The sequence below is a fragment of the Melanotaenia boesemani genome, chromosome 13, assembly GCF_017639745.1.
Source record: "Melanotaenia boesemani isolate fMelBoe1 chromosome 13, fMelBoe1.pri, whole genome shotgun sequence".
Taxonomy (NCBI): Eukaryota; Metazoa; Chordata; class Actinopteri; order Atheriniformes; family Melanotaeniidae; genus Melanotaenia; species Melanotaenia boesemani.
In genome coordinates this window covers 29,768,183-29,794,531 of record NC_055694.1, presented here as the reverse complement: position 1 = coordinate 29,794,531, position 26,349 = coordinate 29,768,183, and the positions used below count along the sequence as shown (strand labels likewise).

General features: G+C 40.9%; 2 protein-coding genes across 2 annotated transcripts in view; one reads left to right on the top strand and one right to left on the bottom strand.

Moving 5' to 3' along the window:
* Positions 1-7,220, bottom strand: part of jph2 (junctophilin 2) — a 28,898-nt gene extending 21,678 nt beyond the window's left edge. The window contains exons 1-2 of the mRNA XM_042004464.1: positions 6,450-7,220; positions 2,362-3,175 (exon numbers count right to left, since the gene is read on the bottom strand). Coding sequence (XP_041860398.1) covers positions 2,362-3,175; positions 6,450-6,828 — 1,193 coding nt within the window. The 5' untranslated portion in view covers positions 6,829-7,220. The remainder of the gene's footprint in view (positions 1-2,361; positions 3,176-6,449) is intronic.
* A 13,802-nt stretch (positions 7,221-21,022) lies between these two features.
* Positions 21,023-25,838, top strand: fitm2 (fat storage inducing transmembrane protein 2). Its single transcript, XM_042003812.1, has 2 exons — positions 21,023-21,226; positions 23,098-25,838. The coding sequence occupies exons 1-2, from the start codon at positions 21,054-21,056 to the stop codon at positions 23,705-23,707; spliced, it is 783 nt and encodes a 260-aa protein (XP_041859746.1). The 5' UTR covers positions 21,023-21,053; the 3' UTR covers positions 23,708-25,838.
* Positions 25,839-26,349: the final 511 nt, after the last annotated feature.

The window sequence follows — 26,349 nt, the reverse complement described above, 5'->3', positions numbered from 1 at the left end:
AAAGGCGAAATACGTAACAATGACACAATGACAGGTAAAAAAAAACACTGGTACAAAATGATTTATAAAAGTCTTCTCGGTGTGCTCCCTCTTTATGTGTCTTTGTATTTTCAACTAAATAAGGTGGTTCCCATGCATTGTTCTCTCCTTGAAAAAGAGATCTGTGATCTCTATGGAATCTTCTTGGTTAAAGATTGGCAAGACAAATAAATATGTCTTCCAGCATGTAAAAACCTCAAAAACATAGACGTAGACATGGTAACTGGTTAGAAAAAAAGGCTAAAGCTTTTTGTGGTGAAAAAATGTTTTGGGACGGTTGGTCTTATTTAAAAACAAAGAAAGAAAAAAATCGACACTGAATTGACATAACTAATATTTCAGTGCAGAAAATACAATCATGTGGCCAGCTCACTGTAAACTTGGCATGACTGGCTGGAAATAAACAGGTTATGTCCCAGAAGGCAGCAGGTGACCTCCAGCAGTGCAAGTGACAACAAAGTCATGGCTGCACAAAGTAAAGCCTCTTACTCTCATGAAAAAGCAAACAGTTTTCATTGTATGTTAAAATGTCCAACTTTCCAGCACACACACAGTGTGTTTACAGCTCAGTCTTCTCTCAGTCTGGTATGTTTGATTCTGGCCAAACTCCTCCGTCTTAAAAACAGAGATGTGTGTTTCCCTCAACAAAAGAAGAAGAGAGAAACGTATTTGGTGATAGCTGACGGCTGTATCTTCAGGGCTACTAGACTGACAACTGTAAAAGTAAGAAGAAGTAAGATTAGGTTATGACATCCCTTATCACTCCTCACCAGTGGTGGAAGTAACGGCGTTACTTTTTCCAGTAACAGGTAATCTAACTAATTACTCTTCCCATCAATACAACACTGTTACTGTTACTGAGGATAAAATGTTACTGAGCACGTTACTATTGTAAGATGAGATTCATTTTTGTTTTGGGTAAACAGAAGTTTCACATTTCTTGGGACTATATTGTGCTACTACTGTAGTGGAGGGGAGGCGGAGTGATACGGTTGAAATGTGAGAATATACTCAATATCTGAATAGGAGAGATGCTGTGTTGTGTTGTGACCAGGTCCAAGCAAAGAATTAAACAGCATCATATGTTTGAGCCAGAAGTTGTCCCTGAATTGTTTTTACAAGCCAAATTCATTCAATACTTAACGCTGAAGACGCAGATAGTGTTACACTATAATCCTGCACACTGATGCTGCCTTAATCTGGCCGGGGGCTTAGGAGACAAAATACCCACATAGCACAGTGTTTCCCAATCCAGGTCCTCGGGACCCACTGCCCTGCATGTCTTAGACATGTTCCTACTCCAACACACCTGATTCAAATTAATGAACTTCATCATCAAGTTCTGTACAGCCTGTTGTAGGTAGGGTTACTTCTAAAACATGCAGGGCATGGGGTCCCGAGGACCTGGATAGGGAAACACTGACATAGCCTAACTCAGGGGTGTCAAACTCAAATACACAGCCACCCAAAATGAAAAAATTGGAACAAGTTGAGGGCCGGCCTGGTTCAATGTTTATTAAAAACTTTTTTAAATTACCTTATTGCACACATTTAACCTGGAACTAAAGAAGTATATTAGTTATTGCCTATAAAACAACATTAATCATTAAATAAATGAAAAAAAAACTCTGTTCAAGTCTGTTGCATTTATTTGTTATGGCTCTATCTGCATTTTTTCAGAGTAATTTTAAGTGAAAACATTTTCTACAAGCAAAAATAATTTCCTCATTTGAAAAATGAAAATACCCTGTAATAGCAAGAGAAAAATGCAAAAATTTAAACTGCACTGAAAGTTTTTCTGATTCTATAACTTTCACAATGTATATTAATATATACATATATATATATATATATGATGAGAGATTTTACTGCCATGAAACTGGTTCATGGCAACTCTGGTTCTTAGTCAACATTTTTTCTTGCTTAAAATTTACCTTAAAAAATGTAAAAACTCTGGCGCTTAATGTGTTAATTAAAACGGTTATCTCTTCTACCGTTTGTCATGGCGCTTCGCTTCAAAGTGTCTTCTTACATTGTATTCTTTTATTATAGCCTCACTGTCTCCACACAGACATCCACAAACATATTCTCTGTTTTCAAAGTCCACTTTTCATTCAGGCATTTTTTAGGGAGAGGCGTTGTTGACAAAGGTGAGCAGCATGTGGTTTGAAGTATGAGTCTTTCTGGTTAACTTTCTGGATAGAGGCTTAACTTGAGCAACAGGTTCAAAATATTTCATCATTCTGAAGTAAACAGAATGTTTTTTAACTTTCTGGGTTTCTTAAAGGTAAAACTGATGATTTGGCTTTATGATCTCCTTACCTGGAAGCAGCAATCTCTGCCTTCTGCTTGGCAATGGCTGCAGCCCTCTGAGCGCCCTCCACTGCCCGCTCCACCTTCTGCTTGATCTTGGTTCCCTTCAGCTGAATCACCCTCTTCTTCATGGCCTTGACCAGCATGTTGTTCATGTACTTGCCCTCCTCCTTCCCTCCCTCAGCAAACGTGGTGCAGCCATAGCCGTGTCTCTGGTTGTTGAGCCACTCGCCCTCATACTTCAGCCCACTGGACCTTTCACTTATTCCATATCCTGAACGCTTGTCGTTCTTCCACTCGCCCATGTAGACCTCCGTGGTGGTAGCGTCAATGTCAGCCTCCACTGGGGGGAAATCCTCAGCTCCGGCCAGGCTTTCATCCCCACTGATGGTAGAGTTAGTGTCGCTGGCATTGGAGCTGAGAGCTGATTCCGTTCTCAGGAAGCTAATCTTGCTTTTCTGGCTGGATAGTGATGTGCTCGACTCAGACTTCCTCAGCTTTCCCAACAGAGAGCTCCGGCGAAAAAGGCCTTTCTTCTTGGGTTTCACGGCCTCGGGGTCCACCTGGAGAGTGAGAGCGAAGCCTCCACGCGATGGTCCCAGGTGGGTCGGGGTCACGACAGGTGTCTCTTCACCTGAGGCATTGGTGGTGGTGATGACAGGGATATCTTGCTGTAGGACAGTGCCGTTGCTGTGCTCACTACGAAGCGAAGTTAAGGAGGTACGAAGTGGGGAGCGGACAACTGCTGCCATGCCATAGGGAACGCTCTGACGAACACCATAGCCATGTCGCATCCCACCAGTGAACTGACCCTGGAAAGTACCTTGAGACATCAGAAAGAGGGAGTAAGTCTGACTGCAGCACAGATAAAAACAGTGACTTTCGGCCAGCGACATGATGACCACTTTGCTCTGAACCAAAACCAGAAACTACTGGAGGGTTTGCAGCAAAAATCTGTAAAGACATTCATAATCCTGTTGACGTTATTGTTCCATGGCTTTACCAGTCACATCAAAAGTCACATTTTCTAAAAGCACTCAACATTTCAAGATGGTAAATTCTTCTTTGCTCAAGTTGCAAACCACTAGGGCTGCAACTAATGACTATTCTGATGGTAGATTAGTCACCGACTATAAAACTACTAGTCGACCAATCGGATTATGTATCTCATAATTATTAAATGGATTTAATATCACTTTTAGCTTTGAAATATTGTTGTTATGTAAGTCAGACGTGCCTCGTCTTTAAATGTTCGAGTATTGCAAACATACTTCCGTGGTATGCAAAGTCCAATTTACAAATGTCACATGTATTTCATTTATTTTGTAAGTTTAACGTGAAGTTATTTCAGACTTTTGACATCCTCTGCCGCCATTTTGTTCCCTAGCAGGCCACCATATTTTTCCCCTGGTGGACTTTATTGCACACGTGCAAGTCAGTAGGTTTTTTTTTTTTTTTTTTTTTTTTGCCGACAATAGTTGACAGGTAAATTTATTTTCGACTACTGTCGACAACGTTGACTAATCGTTGCAGCCCTACAAACCACAGACCAATATTTATCCACTTTTTGATTTATGAACAATCATTTGTGAAAGCTTAAGAAAAGATACACCACAAAGCTATGGTACATCTTTGGGCACAAACAATGAGATTGTCTGCTAATGCATGCTTTTGATTTGAGAGCTGGCTCCTGTGTTTTCATGCTAGTGATATCGATCAAATCATAGCCAAAGAGAAACTCTCACACTGACACATCTGTACAAGCAACAGCAAATCTGACTGTGGAAGTGTTGATTATAATGGTAAATGTTGATCTAAACCATTAAAATGTCTGAGCAACAGCACAAACAAGCAATTCTGCTCTCAAATAAAACACACATTTAAAAAAAAAAATACAGCCTTTATTCATCCTGAGCTATCTAAATAACAGCTCTGACAGGTTTTGATCAATAAAAGCTTTTTCAGGCATATACATGCACAGACAGACAGACAGACAGACAGACAGACAGACAGACAGACAGACAGACAGACAGACAGACAGACAGACAGATAGATAGATAGATAGATAGATAGATAGATAGATAGATAGATAGATACATACATAGATAGATAGATAGATAGATAGATAGATAGATAGATACATAGATAGACAGATAGATAGATAGATAGATAGATAGATAGATAGATAGATAGATAGATAGATAGATAGATAGATAGATAGATAGATAGATAGATAGATAGATAGATGTTTTGACACATGCAATGACCACATGAATTTCCCCAAGTAGGATGATAGTTTACTTTGACCTTGACCTAATAAAATAATAATAACATTAGCTAACATAACCTGGCTAACATACTTTTATTGCTAACACTAGCCTGGTAATGTTAGCACTTGCTAGCTAAAATTAGCATTTGTCAGAGTTGCTGCCACTTGCTGTCATTAAAACTAGCCGCACCTTAGCCAGAATGTCATAGTTATTTTTAGAAAGAAACATCTCATTTGTTAATGCCCTCACTGACAAGTCATCTAAGAGACTATTCTCAGGCTAAAATTGACTTGTGTGGATTTCAGTGACAGCAAGGCCTCAGCCCCTAAGGCCAAGAGGGCATAGAGCTTGTGGGTTATTATTACATCCTGACATCTGGTGCTATCACATCCCCCAACACTGCTTCCAGCAGACTGGGCTTAAAGCTGATGAGTCAGGGAAATCACTACTATTGTACAAGCACAATAAATTTGATTTGTCTTATTTATTTGTTCTCCCACAAAGACTCAAATGAGTGAGCTGGTAGGATAACACAGTGACATGAGAAGCTTAAAAAAAGGATTAACAACAGGATTAAAAACAGTAAACTTTTGAGTAATCGTGTTTGAGAAAATCTCTTGTCTGGTGTGTATGATTTTAAAACATAAAAAAAAATCCTGATTATTAGTGTAGGAAAGGTAAAGTAGTCAATAAAATTTGAGTTGTTTTAATTTACTTTTCAGTATAACTCTAAGAAGGAAAGATATTGCATTTAGTTAGTAAAATTGGTGGTTATCAGCTTCAGTTTGAAAGATGCAACATGCAAAACACTCTGCTGTGCACCTGTACTGTTGGATGGACAAAATTTTTATACATATATATAAAATCTTCCCCTCCCTTTTGTGGGTCAGGGTTATAGTTAAAAAAATGGAAACATTCCTGTGGGGTTTGATTTCCACAGCGCTGCTTGACTGACAGCAGCAGAGTGGTATTTTCTTTTAGTCACACAGACATCATAAAAGACCAGGAGGATCTTCAAACCTCAATTATTTGCCTCTGTGGGAAGAACCATGTTATGTTTTTGTGTAGTCCACAGCTGTAATCACCAAACATTAACAGGTATATAAATTGCATTTAGCCCAACTTTAGATTACAACAGTAACTCTGAATGGGACTATTTTGCAAAACAATTACTTTTACTCTTCATACAATTAATTAAAATGGGTAAATAAAAGGGATTTAAGATTAAACTTATGCCAGAGCTGCGTTAGATTGTTGAAGGTCTGTGACTACTTTTACTTCTGGACTTAATTCTTAAATACTGAATATAATCAGAGGAATGTCCTGTGTGGGATCATATAATTAAGGATCAAATATGCCAACTTTACTTCATACCTTTACTAACAGTAGACAGCCGTAGCCAGAAACCCCAACGAATACCTAAAAATGTTTGCAGTTTTAATTACCCATGACACATTTTGCCAATCATATTTGACCCTTTCTGCTTAATTTATATATAATTTTATATCATTTAGTATTATCACTCTCTGATATTACTCTAAAAGAAAAAAAATACAATTGGCTATTTGCTTTTACAAATCTTGCTCTATATTTATAGGATACTATCAGATTATTATTTCCTAGGTGCCCTCCTTAATGAACTTTCTAGACCTGCCCCTGATTGTTATATCCTGCAAGGCTATTAGCAGAATAACAGATTAAACCCACAGGGTGCTGAAAGTAAATATTACATGCGACCTAAAACTGCTCATTTCAAGTTAAAAATTTCACTTCGTGATGATTTAATGAGTATTTTTACTTTTTGTGGGTATTTTTGGGGGCTCTCACCTCCATCCGCATATGTTTCTGTTCCGTATCCATCTTGGAGCCCGTTATTCCAGGTCCCTTCATACTTGGCCCCGCTGCCAACACTCACCCGGACCCCGTACCTCCCTTTGAAGCCATGAGTCCATTCCCCCTTGTAAATCCAGTGTCCTTTGGTTTCCACACCCAAACCGTGGCGCTTCCCCTGCGACCAGTAGCCCTCGTAGGTGTTCCCGCTAGGCCACGTGTAGACCCCCACCACCTCGAAACCATAGTTCCAGGAGCCGGAGTACTCCCCTTGGCCCTTGGGTCCGGTACAGATGCCGTGGCCGTGGGCTTTGCCCCCCTCCCAGCCTCCGCAGTAAGCTCCGCCGTCATCAAACTCAAAGCGACCTCCACTCATTCCGCCCCGCAGTCCGAATCGAACCGACCCGGTCTTAGTTGTTCTGAAGAATTTGGGTTTTTTCTCTGTTGCCTGTTTCCGTCAGTCTGACAGCACCTCCACCTGACATTTAACCCGGCTGGGATGTCCTGGCTGCTCAACTTGTGGGGATTTTTTTCTTCTGGAGTTAAACTAGATATTTTCTGAGCGCGCACATTTAACATTTCATGTTTTTTTTTCTTCCTCGTCTCCAGACGACTCGGTCTTTTGTTTGTCGTTCAAAACTGCTGAACTTCACATTTCTCCCGGGTTGTTCCTGTCTGGATAAGCCGGGGGTCTTACATGGCTCCTCGGTCCCCTCTCCCCCTGTCCCTGCCACCCAGCTATCTCCTGACAGTCGCTGCTGGTGGAAATACTCCTGCAGACCTAACAAGGCGACCTATCCACACACACACACCCTTCCAAAAATACAGCCCAATCCTTACTCTGCTGCCTGCAAGGAGCCATGCCAGAGTCTGAAGTACATGCTATTCAGGGTTTTACTCTGAGCACATTTATACCACTATCAGTTTAATACAATTCTTCTCAGATAAATTAAGCTGGAGAAAAAAGTATATTTGAGAGCAGAAAAATGAAAAGTCCCTCATCCTGCAGCAATGTATCAAATCAGAAGCCAGGACAAGTATTTTAGGTTTATTTAAAGCTTTAGCCTATTAGCATTTATATCACAAGTTCAAGTTTAGTTCAAGTTTCACATTCACGGAGTTTAAATTGTGAAAAGCTGGTTCTTAATAGAAAAGTAAATTAGGTTTTAACAATATCTTTTCTCTTTTACATTTAATTTATTAACATTTTATTTCAGATTTTAAGATTGTATGTTTTTAAATATGTATTTACATTTAATGCAGAACATTTTTATTTACATGTTTTAATAAATATAGATATATATTTATATGAAAATAATATGCTAATCTATATTATATTACATTATATAATACATATAATACATAATAATTGACATTTTATTATATACATTTTAGATAAGATCCTTTATTGATCCCACAGTGAGGACATTCCACTGTTACAGCAGCTCAAACACAAAGTAAGAGACATTAAACAATAGACAAAATTTAAAAAGGACACAAAAAACTGTATGTACAATAAATAGTAAATAATAATAATGACAGAAAAAAAAGAAACAGTATTTATATACACAGTCTCACCCAGTTTGATATGCAGTGGTGAGGTGTTATTACACAGGTATATATGGATATAGAAGATATGATTTTATTTATATAAAATGGATATATTAAAACATAACATTATTTTATACATTTTATTTATAGACCCTCTTATAAAAAGGGGACTGGAAGATGTGCTCCAGCCACAGGGGGATCACACTCCTCAGCCTCCCTGGTAGGGGTCCTAAGAGGAGGGTCCATTGCATAGTTGGACTGAGGAGGAGAAGTGTGGTTGTCACCCCGGTCATGGAACAGTGGACCAGCTCTACACCCTCTTCATGGTCTTGAAGGGAGTATGGAAGTTTACTTAACCAGTCTACATGTGCTTTGTGGACTTAAAGAAGGCGTTTGACCTTGGGGGTGCTCCGGGAGTATGAAGGACCCCCTGTCCGGTCCCTGTACGACAAGGTGTTGAGGGGATCCGGTTTGGTGGCCTCAGGATTGGGTCTCTGCTCTTTGTGGATGATGTGGTTATGCTGGCTTCATCGGGCTGTGATCTTCAGCTCTCGCAGTGTTTTCTCTGGGTTGGGAGTGTGGTCCTGCCCCAAGAGGAGGAGTTCAAGTATCTCAGGATCTCGTTCACGAGTGAGGAAAGGAGGACAGGGAGATCAACAGGCTGTTGTGGTGAAGAAAGAGCTGAGCCAAAAGGCAAAGCTCTCAATTTACCAGTCAATCTATGTTCCCACCCTCACCTATGGTCACGAGCTGTGTCGTGAATACAAGCGGTTGAAATGAGTTTTCTCTGCAGGGTGGGCTCTCAGGGCTCTCCCTTAGAGATAGGGTGAGAAGCTCGGTGATCTGGGAGGGGCTCAGAGTAGAGTCGCTGCTCCTCCGCATCTAGAGGAGCCACATGAGGTAGCTCAGACATCTGGTTAGGATGCCTCCTGAACGCCTTCCTGGTGAGGTGTTCCAGGCACGACACACCAGGAGGAGACCCCGGAGAAGACCCAGGCCATGCTGGAGGGACTACATCTCTCGGCTGTCCTGGGAAAGCCTCGGGATCCCCCCGGATGAGCTGGTGAATGTGGCCGGAGTGAGGGAAGTCTGGATTTCCCTGATTAGACAGCTGCCCCTTGACCTGACACCGGATGAGTGGAAGAAAATGGATGGATGGATAGATGAATGGATGGATGGGTGGATGAATGGATGAATGGATGGATGGATGATGGATGGACATTATATTTACAATTTTATATTTTTATTTCTTTAATTTATTTACATACTGCAAAGGCCCCTCAAATCCCCCAGAAGAAACCAGAGGACCTGAGCTTGAGATGGACAGCCATCCAGCTTACCCAGGGAAGATGATGATGGGAGGGTAGATGAGGGAAGAGTTTGTATGCATATAGTCCTAATATACACTGCTCAAAAAATTAAAGGGAACACTTAAAAACATAATGTAACTCCAAGTCAATCACACTTCTGTGAAATCAAGCTGTCCACTTAGAAGCAACACTGATAGACAATCAACTTTACTTTATGTTGTGCAAATGGAATAGACACCAGGTGGAAATTACAGGCAATTAGCAAGACACCCCCAATAAAGGAGTGATTCTGCAGGTGGTGACCACAGACCACTTCTCAGTTCCTGCTTTCTGGCTGATGTTTTGGTCACTTCTGAATGCTGGCAGTGCTTTCACTCTAGCGGTAGCATTAGACAGAGTCTACAACCCACACAAGTGGCTCAGGTAGTGCAGCTCATCCAGGACGGCACATCAATGCGAGCTGTGGCAAGAAGGTTTGCTGTGTCTGTGAGCGTAGTGTCCAGAGCTACCAGGAGACAGGCCAGTACATCAGGAGACTTGGAGGAGGCCGTAGGAGGGCAACAACCCAGCAGCAGGACCACTACCTCCGCCTTTGTGCAAGGAGGAACAGGAGGAGCACTGCCAGAGCCCTGCAAAATGACCTCCAGCAGGCCACAAATGTGCATGTGCTCAAATGGTCAGAAACAGACTCCATGAGGGTGGTATGAGGTCCTGACGTCCACAGGTGGAGGTTGTGCTTACAGCCCAACACCGTGCAGGACGTTTGGCATTTGCCAGAGAACACCAAGATTGGCAACTTCGCAACTGGCGCCCTGTGCTCTTTACAGATGAAAACAGGTTCACAATGAGCACATGTGACAGACGTGACATAGTCTGGAGATACCGTGGAGAACGTTCTGCTGCCTGCAACATCCTCCAGTATGACCGGTTTGGCAGTGGGTCAGTAATAGGGTGGGGTGGCATTTCTTTGGGTGGCCGCACAGCCAATATATATATATATATATATATATATATATATATATATATATATATATATATATATATATATATATATATATATATATATATATATATATATATATATATATATGTGTGTGTGTGTGTGTGTGTGTGTGTGTGTATATATATATAAAAATTTTGCCTTTCCCACGACATCCCTCTTTATGGCAGCATCCATTACAACTATATGTACTAGGCTGATTATGCTAATTAGCAACTTCTAGCAACTTTTAGGACAGCCAATAGCAGCTTTTCTTACTGAGGCGCTGGGGGCAGTGGCTGGAGAGGAGTATCAGTCCCTGAAGCTATTATTGCCAGGAACTACATGGACAAGTCATACCATGTCCTATGGGGGATGATGGTGACAAAGTTGCTGTTCTGCTTTGACTACAAAGTGAATATCAAAACAAATCAACAAATTTTATTTGATTTGTTTTGACAAGTTCTATGTCCTTGTGTTAGTGTTGCCAGTAAGCTGTGTTTTTTTATGTTGTTCCAACTGCTGCACAAAAAACGGGAATTATAAACATTGTAATTTCTGAATTTATTGTACAAGAACTTATTGTTCTAAGGTTAGGTTCACACTGCAGGCTGAAGTGACTCAAATCCGATTTTTTTTCCCCCTATGCAAACTGTATCTGATCTTTTCATAACAGTCTGAATGACACAGATCCAGTTTTTTCAAATGCGACCCAGGCCACTTGGCCACTAAATCCGATACATATCTGATCTTTTGCCATGCAACTTCAGTCTGACGGCCAGGTCGCATTAATCTGACCTACACATCATACACAACATTGTTTATAAACTCTTATCTGTAAAGGCGCTCACATCACTCTCCACCACTCCTGGCTGCGACTCCGTACCCACGTTTGTCTGTACAGTCGTTGTTGCCACTGCTCCACAAATCTGGCTCTCCTCCTCCTTAAAACGATGCCATTGAAAATGTGCTGGCTACGGTTGGACAATAACTGTGCAACATACACTCTGCTGTTACTGCAAAAACGTCACACGCACGCTCACTGTCACGCCGTCGTGTCTTCTATGCATGTGGGACACTTTTGGTGCGCATAAGGTTCATACAGGAGATCACATACAAGCCGCATTTAATTGGAAATGTAAATGGATTCTCAAAAAAATCGGATTTCACAAAGAAATCTGAATTGAGCAGCAGTGTGAACCTAGCCTAATACAGTGGAAATGAGAGGAAATGTCAGTATTTGCTTTGCAAGGCGATCAGTGTGCGCCCCTAAATTTTGTTTGCGCTCTTAAAAATTTAAGTTAGGGGCCACTGTGCTCCTCTTAAAAAAAAAGTTAGTCTGGAGCCCTGTAACTGCCATCAGACAGCACCAGCCAGCTGCCAGCACCCTCTGCCACCCTACAACAGTATGCAAATGTGTAATCTATGCTGCTGATAAATGGCAGTAATATGAGCCTGGCACAAACACATCTTGTAAGCTGCTCTTCCTGATGTCTTCTTTGAATGTGTAAAAAAAGAACCGATAGAGCCACACAGGACAATATTACCTGTAAGCAATCCTTATTTTTTATAAGTTGTTCTTTATTCTGAAATATTCATCCCCTTCAGCAACTACACCAGAGCCAGCTGCTACAATGGTGTCAACCACCATCGGCCATCACCAGCCAGCTGCCACCACTGTCATCCGCCCGAGACCTGGTAAAGAAAATAAATTATTGCATTGTACATGCATGTTCTTTAGGATTAAGGTGGTAATGAATTACCATTGCTATATGTTAATTGTCTTTCTCTACCCTCCCTGATTTTTGCAGGAAATAGAAAAAGGACAGACACTCTTCGGACCACTTTGCCAGACATGCTTGTGTCTGAGGCTGAACAACAGAGGAATAGTGATGCATGTTTACAGAACATGCTCGAGTTATTCCAGGCACAGAGACAAGCAGACTCAGAAGAGCGTGCAGCTCTACGAGCAGAGGTGGCAGAGGCCAGTCGCCATCATAGATTCGTAATGGATGATCTCATGGGTATGATTGCCTGAAGGTGCAGTGCACCACAGTGATGTAAACAATCGTATCCAGCATGCACATGTATATAGTTATTTTTTGCAGTGGTGACACTTTTGTTGTGTGTTTGATTTTCTTAATTTTGCACTGGTGATACTTTTCTTGTGGTCTGTTTCGTTTTCTTAATAATTTATTTATTTTTTCACTACAAAAAAAATAAAAGCCTTTGTCCTGAATCAGAAGTTTTCAGCTGTATCTCTACATACTTTTTTTTAAACTCAAACAACCCCTGCAGTGACAGATTAATCCTTAACTTTTGCTACTGGCAGATTTCATAATGCACACAGCACTTACAAACAGGGGAGGAGATCTTTATTCAGCAAAGAAAAAAAATGCACTCTGTCAAAGTCATTACATCTGTGGAACATTTTCTCATTATGTATGCCCATGTATACATGTATGTTCTCGCTTTTGTACTTCAAAATATGATGAATATTCAGAGCAGGTGTGTTGGACAGCACGGGGTAAACCATCAAAGCTGCACACACTCCGACTGCTTCAGTATCTGCAGCCGGTGGTTGTGTTGGAGTATCAGGCTGTGGATAAGGGTTGTCTTCACTCTACTCCTGTCTATACTCCTCTCCAGGGCTCTCACAGAGATTGTGAAGCACACAGCATGTGAGCACTATGGACTGTACTCTGTCAAGGCTGCAGTCAAGGCTGCAGTCTTTGTGCTTTTATAGGCTCTGCCACCTTCCTTTTAGTCTGCCAAAAGCATTTTCAACCACAACTCTAGCATTTCTTGTTTTGAGGTTGAATGGCTCCTGTTGGTGTGTGACCGTTGTCCAGGAAGGGCTTCATGAGCCAACTTGTCAGTGGATAGGCAGAGTCTCCAATGATGTAGTAGCTGACATCCTGTCCTCCTATGTTCCTGCACTGCTGAACACCTTCCCTTTCTGCCAGGTCCCACAGCAGTGACAAACGTAAAACTCTGCAAGCTGCCCGGCTGCCCACTGTTCACATCCCAAAACCCACCTCTTCCATCTACAATTGCCTGTAAAACAATAAAATACCATCCCTTCCAGTTAAAATACTCTGTGTGGTACTCTTGAAGTGCTAAAATAGGAATGTGAGAACCATCACTGCAACAAAATCAGTCGCAAACAGCAGATTTGGACCACGCGCCAACCTCCAGCAGTAAAATGTGAAGCCTATGCGGAAGTGCAAAAATGAGGTCCCCCCTCATCCTCTAGGGCAGGGGTGGCCAACGTCAGTCCTTGAGAGCCACAATCCTGCAGGTTTTCCATGCATCCCTGCACCGACACACCTGACTCACATTAAATGGATCCAACAGCCTATAAGGATCTGCCTATAAGTCAATCCCCATAGACTCCCATGTTAAAAAGACCAACTTCACAGCAGAAATAAAGATGTCTAAAGCCTGGTACAAAAAAACATTTTAGGATCAATAGGTCAAGTTTACCTTCATGACAGCTGTGAGGTGAGGGGGGGGGGGGGGGGGGCTTTCTAACTCATTTGTTTGGATGTTATGTAATCTTGAAATTTGGCATAATTAGGGGCGTGTCTTTTTGATTGGCAGGTATCCAATATCCTTGGCAAGTAGGAAGCGTGCAGCACAACCATGTTCTCACGTTCTCAGAGCTGCCTCCCTCAGCAGCTTTGGCATAGATTTGGACGCCCTCTACCGTATTAAATGCGTAGTTCGGTCAGACTAGGGCCGAAGAATTAGAAGAAGAAGAAGAGCGGCCACTGACATCACTGTCCTGTGCTGCCTGGGATTGCAAATCAATTTGAATTTTGCAACATGTTTTGCAGGGCAGACATGAAAACAAATAAGCAATGTTCTTTACGTTTTCTTTGTAGTTGTGTCTCATAAAGAGCAGTGTTATGAGTCGATTTGTTCCGATGATCTGCTCTGAAATGGGTTGTAGGTGACAACTGGGAACATTGAACATGTTTAATATTTCAGAGCTGATTTCTGAGGAACGCCGACGGCTCGTGCATTGTAACTCTGTGGATGGTGACGTGGCACGGAACGTAGCCAATCAGAGAGCGAGCTGGCTGGAGGACAAGGAAGTAAATAAAGTCCGTGTTCATGCCGTCTCCAGTCTGTTATTTTTTTCAGTTCTGGCTTCTTCTGTTAACAGTAGTCCCAAGACCACCATCATTCCCTCGTCCTATATATCCTCTTCCATGCTGTGTGTAGTGTTTTCCGATTGTTGCTATGGTTCTTCTTCTATGTTTCGACGTTTGTCATTACAGGTAAGATGTATATACATAAATTAGATATAATATTTTACTTTTAGATTTAAGATTCAAGATTTAGATATATTATTTAAGATTTAAATATAAGATTTAACATTTAGATATAACATATAACATTTAGATTTAGATTTAAACATTTAGATTTAGATGCTCTATTTGACCATTATATATGTGGTTTACAGTTATGTTAAATGTAGGAAAAATGTGCTAAATGTGACAAAAGTAAGATAAATAATGAAAATGTGTCAGCTACAACTTTTATACTGAATTTTTACACTTGGCACCCCATACACTTGTGCCCTCTGTTGGAAATGTTAGTCCCTACAATCATATTATTAAAGTGTCCTGATAAAATGTAGAATAAAAAACGTTTGCGACCTGATTAAGCCCTGCTGGAAGAAGGTATCAGGTCTTTTATCAAAGTGAAAGTAGTATTATATTAACGTTGATAAATATATATATTTTTTCCCTTGACAGTTATAATTAAACTCTGTCATTTTGTCATTTTGTCACCTGCTGCCACTATTCTGCCTTTGTGACACAAGTAAAGCCCATACTGTTTCCACCAATTAAATATTTTTACATTTGTCAACGTGATCCATCAGGATCTCAGTCTCACACCCCAAAAATTTCCACTTTTTCTCCCCTTTTCCGGTGCCAAGCCATCATGTAAATGATGTGATTAATATTTATTACAGGCGTCCACCTGACCATTTATATCCACCATGTGGGCGTGGGAAGGCTTTCCCTCACGTGGAATTGATTTTGGTTTATAAATGGAAACAGGTTTAGGACGTGCATGCACACGTTTTGATAAATCAGAAAATAGAAGAATTTCCTTTTTGTGCCACAAATACCACTGTAGTTTGCTTTTCTATGCATAGTTGGATAATTGAGGCCCTTGGATCTTGGTTGCTGGATTTCTACTTTCATGATGCTCCAGATGTATTGGTGAAAGGTCTGGACTGCAGGCAGGCCAGTTCAGCAGCCGGACTCTTCTCCTGTGATGCCATGCTGTTGTGATGGATGCAGGATGTGGTTCAGCATTGTCTTGCTGAAATCTGCAAGGCTTTTCCTGAAAGAGACGTTGTCTGGATGGGAGCAGATGTTGCTCTAAAACCTTCATGAACTTTTCAGCATTGATGGAGCTTCACAGATGTGGAAGCTGCCCACGCTATAAGCACTAACAGAGCCTGCACTAGACTTCAGTGGGCCCTATTGAACTAATAAAATGTCCGGAGGAGATCCCTTGGGGCCGTTCCTCTATAAAAGGAGAAGTACCAGGGAGTGCCAGTTTCTTGTTGAGTTGCCAGGACGTTGCTGGGCCACGTCGGTCTTGGTGCAGATTGATTTTAGCAGCAATCGGGGTTGGGATCTGAGTGATATTGGTCCTTGGAATAAGTATTTAAATGAGCGAGGGTACCGTTACCTGCTGTCCTTTAAGACTTTTATTTTTCAAGTTAGTCTGCTCCTGGTCCGAGTTGTCTTTTATGGTTGTGATAATTGTAAGAGTGGACTAACTGTTTAATCTTTTTGTTTGTCTGTTTAGTTTGTTTGCGTAACCCACTTAGAATAATCTTAGTCCTCCTGTCTGTAGCTGCTCGGACGCGTTTACCTAAGCGGATCCTCCGCCTGTGTGGTGTGCGGGTATAGTTAAGGTTTGAGTAAACTGGTTCCGAGTTGGATGACAGGAGGAAAATGTGGGGATGGTCCCTCATTGTATTTAATAAATAAATTGAGTTAAAACTTTATGTTGTTTGTTTTATTGGATTTACGTTACACAGTCCCCTTGGTAACACACACACACACACATACACACACACACACACACACACATATATATATATATATATATATATATTCTTGTTTTGTCATTAGGTTAGAAACTATGTTTTTATTTATTTGCATAATTTTCCACAAATATCTACATCCCATAAAAGAAAGTCTGTCTATCCTCATTTTTGCAAAAGTTTTGTTTTTCAAACCTAAAAAATGTGGTTCTTCAAAAATAATTAATTTCCTGTAGTAGATATTTATCAAAAATTATAAGTTGTCTTTTATCAAAAGGTCTTGTAGCATTTGTGGCTCTAAACAAGTTCTATTTAGCTGGGCTGAGGTAAAAACGGCTCTGTAAAGGTTGGAGACCCCTGCACTAGGTGATGATAATAATGAAATGGAATTTGGTGAATGGATTCCAATGTCTAGCTTGAGAAGAAAAGGACATGATAGTCAGATAGAGGGAGTCATATTAGCAAAAGATACCTGGAAGAGAACAGCTCAGAAGAAGGTACCCATAGTGGGCATAGTAAGATAATGCAGGAAGAAATTGAAATAATTCACAAATTTCAGAAAGAGGATGAACATCTTGCACTTAGCCCTATAGCTTTGTTGAAGGAGGCCATCAGATGAACAGATGGAAAGCAGGATTTTATTCTCACAGCCTCTAGATAGTGAGGAGAGATAAATATTCCCAATATGCACAATAACTTCCATCCATGCACCTTTAGTGGTTCATTATCCAGATTTCTTGCCAATCCTTACTTCTAGAATGCGCCGCTAGGTGGCAGCAGCAATTGTAGTAGCTCTGTTTTTAACTTATGATTTTTTTTTGCAATATAGCCGTCTTTTTTAAGATATCAGCTGTCAATCTGTGTCTGTTCGGGTAGATTTTTTCGCGCTGGTCAGAGGCTGTGCTATACGGGAGATTTTTCTGAATATTTTTTCTTTTTGCAAGACTTGTTATTGTGAGTCTCCATGGCAACGAGACTTGTTTACCATCGGGATCAACTGATAAAACTCTCCAAACTCAAGATTATCAGTGAAACAACACTTCAAATCCCAACGGAGTTGAAAAGAAAGAGAAGAGGATGCAGGGCAGGAGCGAGGCAGAGAGAAAAACGGTGGCGATTCAAACCGTTTCTTCCAACGGTTGTTATGGGAAACGTGAGATCGCTAGTTAACAAAATTGATGAACTTCAGGTGCTAACCAGGTCTCTTAAAGAATACAGAGAGTGCAGTATTATGTGCTTCACCGAGACATGGCTGCATGAACACATCCCAGACTGTAATGCGTCTGTACACGGCTTCAGGACGGTCCGTGCAGACCGCAATAAACAACTCAGCGGGAAGCTGAAGGGAGGTGGAATTGCGGTGCTGGTAAACCAGCGCTGGTGTCATCCTGAACATGTCACTGTTAAAGAGAAAATCTGCAATAGAGACATTGAACTGCTAGCTGTGAGTCTCCGCCCGTATTATTTACCCAGAGAGTTCACATGCGTTATTCTGGTAGCGGTATATATATTACCTGGTACCGCTCCAGACGCAGCCTGTGATGTCATTAACTCTGTAGTGGCCAGGCTTCAAACACAACATCCAAACGCATTTGTGGCGATCTCTGGAGATTTTAACAACATCTCCCTCTCTGCAACTCTACCAACTTTCCAACAGTTTGTCAGCTGCTCCACCAGAGAAAACAAAACGTTGGACTTATTTTATGCAAATATTAAAAATGCATACAGCTCCTTTGCCCTGCCACCTTTAGGAAGATCAGACCATAACCTAGTTCTTCTCTCCTCCTCCTACAAGCCCATCGTTCAGCAACAACCAGTCATTAGAAAGGCTATTAGAACCTGGTCTAATGAAGCTGAAGATGCTCTGAGAGGATGCTTCGAGGCTACAGACTGGAACGTCCTATGTGAACCTCATGGAGATGACATCAATGCCTTGACTGAGTGTGTGACAGATTATATTAACTTCTGTGTGGACAGCACCGTTCCAACAAGAACAGTGAGGTGCTTCCCCAATAACAAACCCTGGATCACCAGTGACCTGAAAAAGCTGCTGAACATCAAAAAGAAAGCTTTTAGGGATGGAGACAGGGAGTTATTGAAGTCCACACAAAAACAACTTAAAACACAAATGAAGAAGTGCAAGGAGGACTACAGGAAGAAGTTGGAAAGTAAGCTTCAGAAAAACAATGTGAGGGATGTGTGGTCAGGAATGAAGAAGATCACTGGCTTCAGGATAAAGGAGGATCAGACCGATGGAGGTCTGGACAGAGCGAATGAACTGAACATGTTCTTCAATAGGTTTAGCTCACCTCCTGCTTCAACCCCAACTAGCCACACACCCTCCATGAGCCCACAGCTTTCCTGTCACACCTCCACTCTGTCACCCTGCAGCTCAGTCAAGGACCTGGACACAACCTCATCTCCCTCCACATCAGGACTTCCTGAAACCTCCTCTACCTCCACCTCCACTCTGTCTGTCTCCTGTAACCAAGTCATGCAACAACTGGTGAAACTGAACCAGAACAAGGCTGCAGGTCCAGATGGTGTCAGTCCCAGAGTTCTCAAGACCTGCTCAAAACAGCTATGTCCGATTCTCCAGCACCTGTTCAACACCAGCCTGAGCCAGAAAAGAATCCCGGTGCTGTGGAAAACATCCTGCCTTGTTCCAGTGCCTAAAAAACCACAACCAGCTGAACCAAAAGACTACAGACCAGTCGCCCTGACATCTCACGTCATGAAAGTCCTGGAGAGACTCTTACTGGCTCACCTCAGCAAGCAGGTGAACACCTTTCAGGACCCATTACAGTTTGCATACCGTAATGGGCTTGGGGTTGAAGATGCAATCATATACCTGCTTCAGAGAGCCCACTCTCATCTGGACCAGTCAGGCAGCACTTTGAGGGTCATGTTCTTTGATTTCTCAAGTGCTTTTAATACGATTCAGCCTGCTCTGCTGTGTGAGAAGCTGCAGAAATTCCAGGTGGATCCCTCCACAACCACCTGGATTTATGACTACCTCACAAACAGACCACAGTTTGTGAGACTGAAAGGTTGTGTGTCTGAGATGGTGGTCAGCTGCACTGGAACACCACAAGGGACTGTACTTTCACCATTTCTATTCACGCTGTACACCTCAGACTTCCAGTACAACTCTGAGTTCTGTCATCTGCAGAAATACTCTGATGACTCAGCAGTTGTTGGGTGTATCAGTGATGGACAAGAAGCAGAGTACAGAGAACTGGTCGGTCAGTTTGTGAAATGGTGCGGTGACAATCATCTCATCTTGAATACCAAGAAAACAAAGGAGATGATTGTTGACTTCAGGAGGAACAAGAACACACATAGAAGTGTTTCCATCATGGGAGAGGAGGTGGAGGTGGTGGAGGAATACAAGTACCTTGGAGTTCAGCTGGACAACAGACTTGAGTGGAAAAGCAACACTGAGTACATTTACAAGAAAGGTCAGAGCAGACTCTACTTCTTAAGGAAGCTGAGATCTTTTAACGTCTGCACCAAAATGTTGCAAATGTTCTACAGGTCTGTTGTTGAAAGTGCAATCAGCTTTGCAGCAATCTGCTGGGGCAGCGGCATCAGAACCAGAGACTTGAAAAGAATTAACAAACTGATCAAGAAAGCCGGTTCTGTGCTTGGAGTAACTCTGGAGCCGCTGGAGTTGATCATCAAAAAAAGAATTCTGTACAAGCTGACGAGGATAATGGAAGATCCTTCACACCCTCTACACAACGCCGTGACGAAACAACAGAGTGTGTTCAGTGGGAGGCTTGTTCAAGTCCGATGCAAGACAGAGAGATACAGAAGATCCTTCCTTCCAGCAGCTATCAGGCTGAAGAACAAAGCCCTTAATTAATTAATGTGATTGTTTTACTTTACTAAAAAAAAAAAAAAAAAAAAAAAAAAATTACTACTACTACAATATTGAATTTCCCTTTGGGATTAATAAAGTATTTTTCATTTCATTCATTCATTCATTCATTCATTTCATTTCATTTCAATGAATTCTCTAACTTTACATTCTTAGGTTTACTGTTTAGCTTCACCTCTTGCACCTTCACCCTCCCTTGGATTGGAAAGCAAGGAATGCAGTATAGACTTCTGGGGAAAGGGACAGGTACAGAACTAGAATAAATTGAAAGGTAAGGGGAAATTCAAGGTGCTGAATTTTTACAACCCATGGCTTTACAAAGAACAGTGCTTTTTTTTAAAACTATTGCTCATACCCCAACAGACACATTGGGAGGCAACGTGGGGTTCAGTGTCTTGCCCAAGGACACTTGGCATGGAGTCATGGGGAAGCCTGGAATTGGTCCACAGACTTTCCAGTTGCCAGATGATGGCTCTTTCTCCTTAGCTAAAGCCACCTTATATATGAGACCTAAAGGAAGGGGAATGTTAGATAAACTCGGGGCAATGAAAGTAACATTTGAAATCCCAGTTATTTTACAGGGTAGATGGTAAACATCTAGTCATAATTATTTTTTTTTTATCCTAAATAGGGCTCATTAAAAGAATATAAAGGACTTTTTTCTATCTGTTCTGACCAACACACTTCTCACCATTTGGTGGCGGTAATGCACCTCTGTACGTTGTACGCCAACCGCCAACAAAACTGCAGAAGAAGAAAGACCTCCACCCGACGACCGGGCCAAATCAGCGGCGTCAACATGGCGGCGATGGGTGTCATTGTGGACCAGTTTGTGGCACTATGGACAATTCCTACGATCCGTAGGAACTTTCCGTGGACATTTCTAATCATTTCAGGCGTGGGGTCGATCCTGAAGGAGCTGGAGCTCGTGCCGCAGACGTATTTCAGCAGCAGCAGAAATTTCCTGAACGTGTAAGTGGAGTCAGTCGGTCGTTAGCAAACTAAAGAAGAGAAGATTTTCTAACTCACTTATGAAGCTAACGTCACCTTTGCGAACAGGCGAGCTGATGTTGAGAAACAGGAGAAACAGCCGTTAAAACGTTTGTTTTTCTCACTGTGGTATAAAGTTATGTAGCAAAGATGGAGGATTTTACTAAATAATTGATATATTTCCAGTTGTGAAGAAGAGACCAGAACAAGTATTACAGGTATTAACGACAGTTGAACCAACGTTTGAAAGAAAATCTGAAGAATCTCACGGAAAAAAGAGGACATTCTCTGTTCATTCATTCATTAATTTTCTTAACATAATTTGTTATGCTCTACAACAACTTCTGATTAATCTGGACAGAAACTTAATTTCTGATAGAATAATAATAATTGACCATAATTTTAGTACCATCCTCCAATATCTGATCATATTTACTACAAAAGTAAGCTAAATATTTTTGCTTTGTGATATATTTACCTTAAACTTGAGAATTAAAGTAGTTTAGCTCAGTGGTTTAGGTCAAACCTTTTGCATTATTATAAGTTCCACTTTTATGATCTACATTAAAATACAGGAGCAGAAACCTAAATTATTCCATCAGACTTCAGCAGGTTAGTTCTAGATTAAAATATTATTTATTGTTTAGTGGTGGCAGCTATCGTCGTACAAGGACTGTGACCAGAACTGATATTTAAACTTTGTCAACCCCTCAGTAAAGTCCTGATAACCCTGTAGGATCTGAGACTATTTTAGTTCTTTGAATACTTTAGATATTTGATATGCCACATAAAAAAATAAAATGTTTAGTTATCCGTCTTTCTTCACAACCTCAGTTATATGATCTGTTAATTACTTTTACACGTTAACCTATTTCAGTAACATATTCGGCCCCAGAAATATACAAATAATTATCAAATCTGAGTTGACAAAAGTATTTCTTACAATGAAACTATCAGACCTGACTTTTTTTTATCCTCTTCAGTGTAGTAAAATGACAAAAATAGCCAAGACATCACCCACATTTTATGTTATCAAATAAAAACCATCATATCTCTGGTTTTATGTTTCCTCGGCGTCGGACATAAACTGGGAGAGTTTCAGATCTGAACTTTCCACTGAAGCTGACAGCAGCTCCAGATCATCTGGTTTTATGTTACTGTGAAGATGTCACATAATCCGATCATGTCGTCTCTGTCCTCTTACAGTGGACAGTATCAGAAGTAATAACATTATATACAGATACATTTATTTGTTAAATATCTGGTTAGTTATAAATCATGTTAAAGTTGAGCATCTTGTCAGTGAGTGTAGAAACTGTTACCGATGAACATGATGGTAAATCAGTAAATGTTAGCTTTAGTTTCAGATTGACTCTGTAACCATCCTTTTGTTTAGGTTTGTGACAGCAGGTGAAGAGATGTCTTCATCACAGTTTACAGATTACCCCGAGTATAAAGGCAGATACTTTATTATTTGGCATGTGATCATGCTGGTATGATTGGATCATGTGACATCTTCACTGCACCATAATATAAAAACCAGGTTACCTGGAACTGCTGTCAGCTTCACAGGAAAGTTCAGATGTGAAACTTTCCTAGTTTCTGTTTGATGGACCATGAAAACCAGCGATATGATGGTTGAATTTGATAATATCTATAATTTACAAAAGATATTATTTGAGTGCAAGCACCATCAGTAGTATGTGTACCACAGTTTGAGTACTATTGGTTTTATCCAATTATCTGATTATGAAGAAGTGAAGCAGCAGATTAATGGGGAGAAAAGTGATGTACATAACCTGTTCTGTAGAAATGCAGGTTTTCTTGTTAACGCCGCTCTGTTTCTCTTGCAGATTTTTTGTCAAACTGTCATGGGGTTGGACGCTGTTGCTGCTGACACCGTTCCTCCTCCTCTCCAACTCCTCCTTCAGCAGCAGTGTCTCCTTCCTCAGCCGCCGGCTGTCATCTCTGGCAGTGGCGACACTTATCTGGTACGTCTGCACAGAAACCTTCTTCTACATCGAGGATGCGACTGGTTCTTGTTACGAAAACAGCACCTTCAGTGTTATGAAAACGGAGTTTGTGTCCAAAGCCACCTGCAGGCAGGCCGGCTTTCACTGGCATGGCTTCGACATCTCGGGACACTCCTTCATCCTGGCGTATTCTTCCCTCCTCATCATGGAGGAAACGGCTCCAATGGCCTTCTTGAGGACAAGCAACCTGTCTGCACACCTCATCGCCGTCCTCAGTCTGCTGTATGTGGCCTTGAATCTGATTATACTTCTGTGGGTTTGGATGTTTGCCTGCACATCTGTTTACTTCCATGATCTATCACACAAGTTGCTAGGGACCATGTTGGGCCTGTTGGCTTGGTATTTGACATATCGGGTTTGGTATTTGAAGCCTTTATCACCAGGACTTCCCCCTCAGCGCCATCCTAAAGAACAGAAACAACATGCTTAAGCTAATCCCATGCTAACTTCTATATATGGCTTCTGATTTTACAGCCATAGTCAACACAAAACACTATTCATGACAATATTTGTATCTGGGTCCATGATACTTGAAACTATTTTGAGTTATTCCCTCCTCACAGGAAGGTTGCTTTGTACAAGATGACTGACCTGCAGCCCTCCACAGTGTTTAGTAGCTGCTGATCCCACTATGATTCCCGGTAACCTGAGATAAAAGCAGGACTGCCCTGCTGTCCAGAGGGGTCCTATGAAGAGGTGAACAGCTTAGCAAGGAGCAGTTTATACAGATTAGATCACCATGGTAACCGACGCTGGACACAATGCTAAAAAAGCCTACATTTTCCTAATGATGTGCAGAGAATACAAAATCTTTTAAGTCAGATCAGTTTCAGGTTTTATTTCTCTGATGTGTAACTATTTTGTTAGAAATAAGGCAGCTGGCAGTTGTTTAAATAAACCCTATATTAATTTAAATTTAGAATTGGCCTTACTTGGAGCAACACTGTCCCTTTTTGCCATAATATTTCATCATTTTCTTCACACCTCAGTTTACTTTGAGCAGAATCCAAGAATCCTGACTTCAGTGCACCCCTCAGCTTCAGCCTGTCTGGCTCAGATTCAGCCATTGTTTGTCTGCCTTATAACACTTTACTCATGATTTTATGAGTGGGAACACCTGAATGTTTACAGCACTGATGATATGTGGATATAAATGTTTATTAATATTGACTATGTTCAGAAGGGATGTTGTCCCTCAGAGATCCTCCTTTCATCCTACAGGTAGGATTTAAAATGAGCTGCTTCTTTTTTTCTGTCAGTGTGTCAAGAGTTGTAGTAACAAATGCAATTATAAACAGTTTTTAAAAAGGTGGAAATATGACTATTTAAATATGAAATCTGTTTTTAAACAGTTTAATCTGTTAAATCTTATATATTTAGGGGATAAAATGCCATAATAATCTATAAAAGCCAGCACATCTCAGAGATAGTTTATTGCCAAAAGTATTTGCTCGCCTGCCTTGACTCTCATATGAACTTAATAGACATCCCATTCTTAATCAAATGAGTTCAGAATGACATTGGGCCGCTCTTTGCAGCGATAACAGCTTCAGCTCTTTTGATAGGGCTTTCCACAAGGTTTAAAAGTGTGTTGATAGGAATTTTTGAGCATTCCTCCAGAAGCACATCTGTGAGGTCAGACACGGATGCTGGAGGAGAAGGCCTGGCTCTCAGCCTCCTGAAGCCCACATGAGGTTTTTTAGGTCTGTAGCAATCTACTCTGCAGAAAGTTACTGGCCTTTGTACACATGCTCCTCAGCATCTGCCGACCAACTTCGTTCCCAATCACTTCCACTTTGTTATGAAACCACTGACAGTTGACTGTGTGATATTTTGGAGTCAGGAAATTTCATGACTGGACTTGTAGCACAAGTGGCATCCTAACAGTACCATGCTAGAATTCACTGAGCTCCTGAGAGCAAACCCTTCCGTTACAAATGTTTGTAGAAACAGTCCGCAGGCTTTGGGGCTTGGTTTTTATACACCTGTGACAGTGGTGATTGGAACGTCTGATTTTAATTATTTGGATGGGTGAGTGAATACTTTTGGCAAAATATTGTGTAAGTACAGAAAATGAAAAGAGTTCACTAAAAAGATTGTTTTTTGTTTTTAAAAAAAAAAAAAAAAGGCTGGCTAGTTTTTTACTTGTATAATTTATTCTGCTGAAAGCTTTATTGTCCCACAAGAAGTTTTTTCCCTCTATTCCTGATAAGCTGACTGCTGTAAATACTCAGCCATGCAATAGATATGTACAGTCCCATTCCTGACAGACAGCGTTCAGCTGTGTTAGCCGGTTAGTTCCATATTCCAAAATGTGTTTCATGTGTGTACCTGTAAGACTCAGACTACTAAAAGTACTCTGAAAGGGTTTTCGTGTGTAAACTCTGTAACTTAGAACAATGTTTGATGCTGCACACAAATAAAAAGTTTCTCTAGACTCTTTTCATTATTTATTTGTCATTGATGGCAACTGAATAAATTAAGGCTTATGAACAAACATCATAAAAAGCACCATAAATAAATGCATATATATATATATATATAAATATAAAAAATAAAAAGTAAAAAATATTATTGTGAAACATAATGGCCACAAATCACGACTAGGATTTCTTGACTTGAACTCGTGTGATCCCAGAAGGACAGATCGGACCCTTCGGGTAGCGGGACTTAAGAAGAAGAGATGGAGTGCTGATTGGTGTGCTTGCAGGAATAAAAACTGGCCATGTGCTCACAATGATTGGCTGGTTATGACATTACTTTGTTAATCCACTCAATGTTATCTGCTGTTCATCAGTTAAAAAGTCAATGAGCATAAAAAATTCAGCTGGAATAACAAATGTTGGGAAATACGAGTAATTTTCAAATACACAGCACTTTACAGGTACACATCCCCTTACTCATTTCAAACTAAGTTCATATATACATTTTAAAATCTTGTCTCTTGTATAATTCTGCCGATTAAGAGCAGTTTAAAACCAAATTGGAAGCCTATTTTCATTAAGATAAGGACTTATGGTGTCCTGCACTTTGTTCTTGTAAAGAAACAGCCATGAACAGGAGAATCATCTC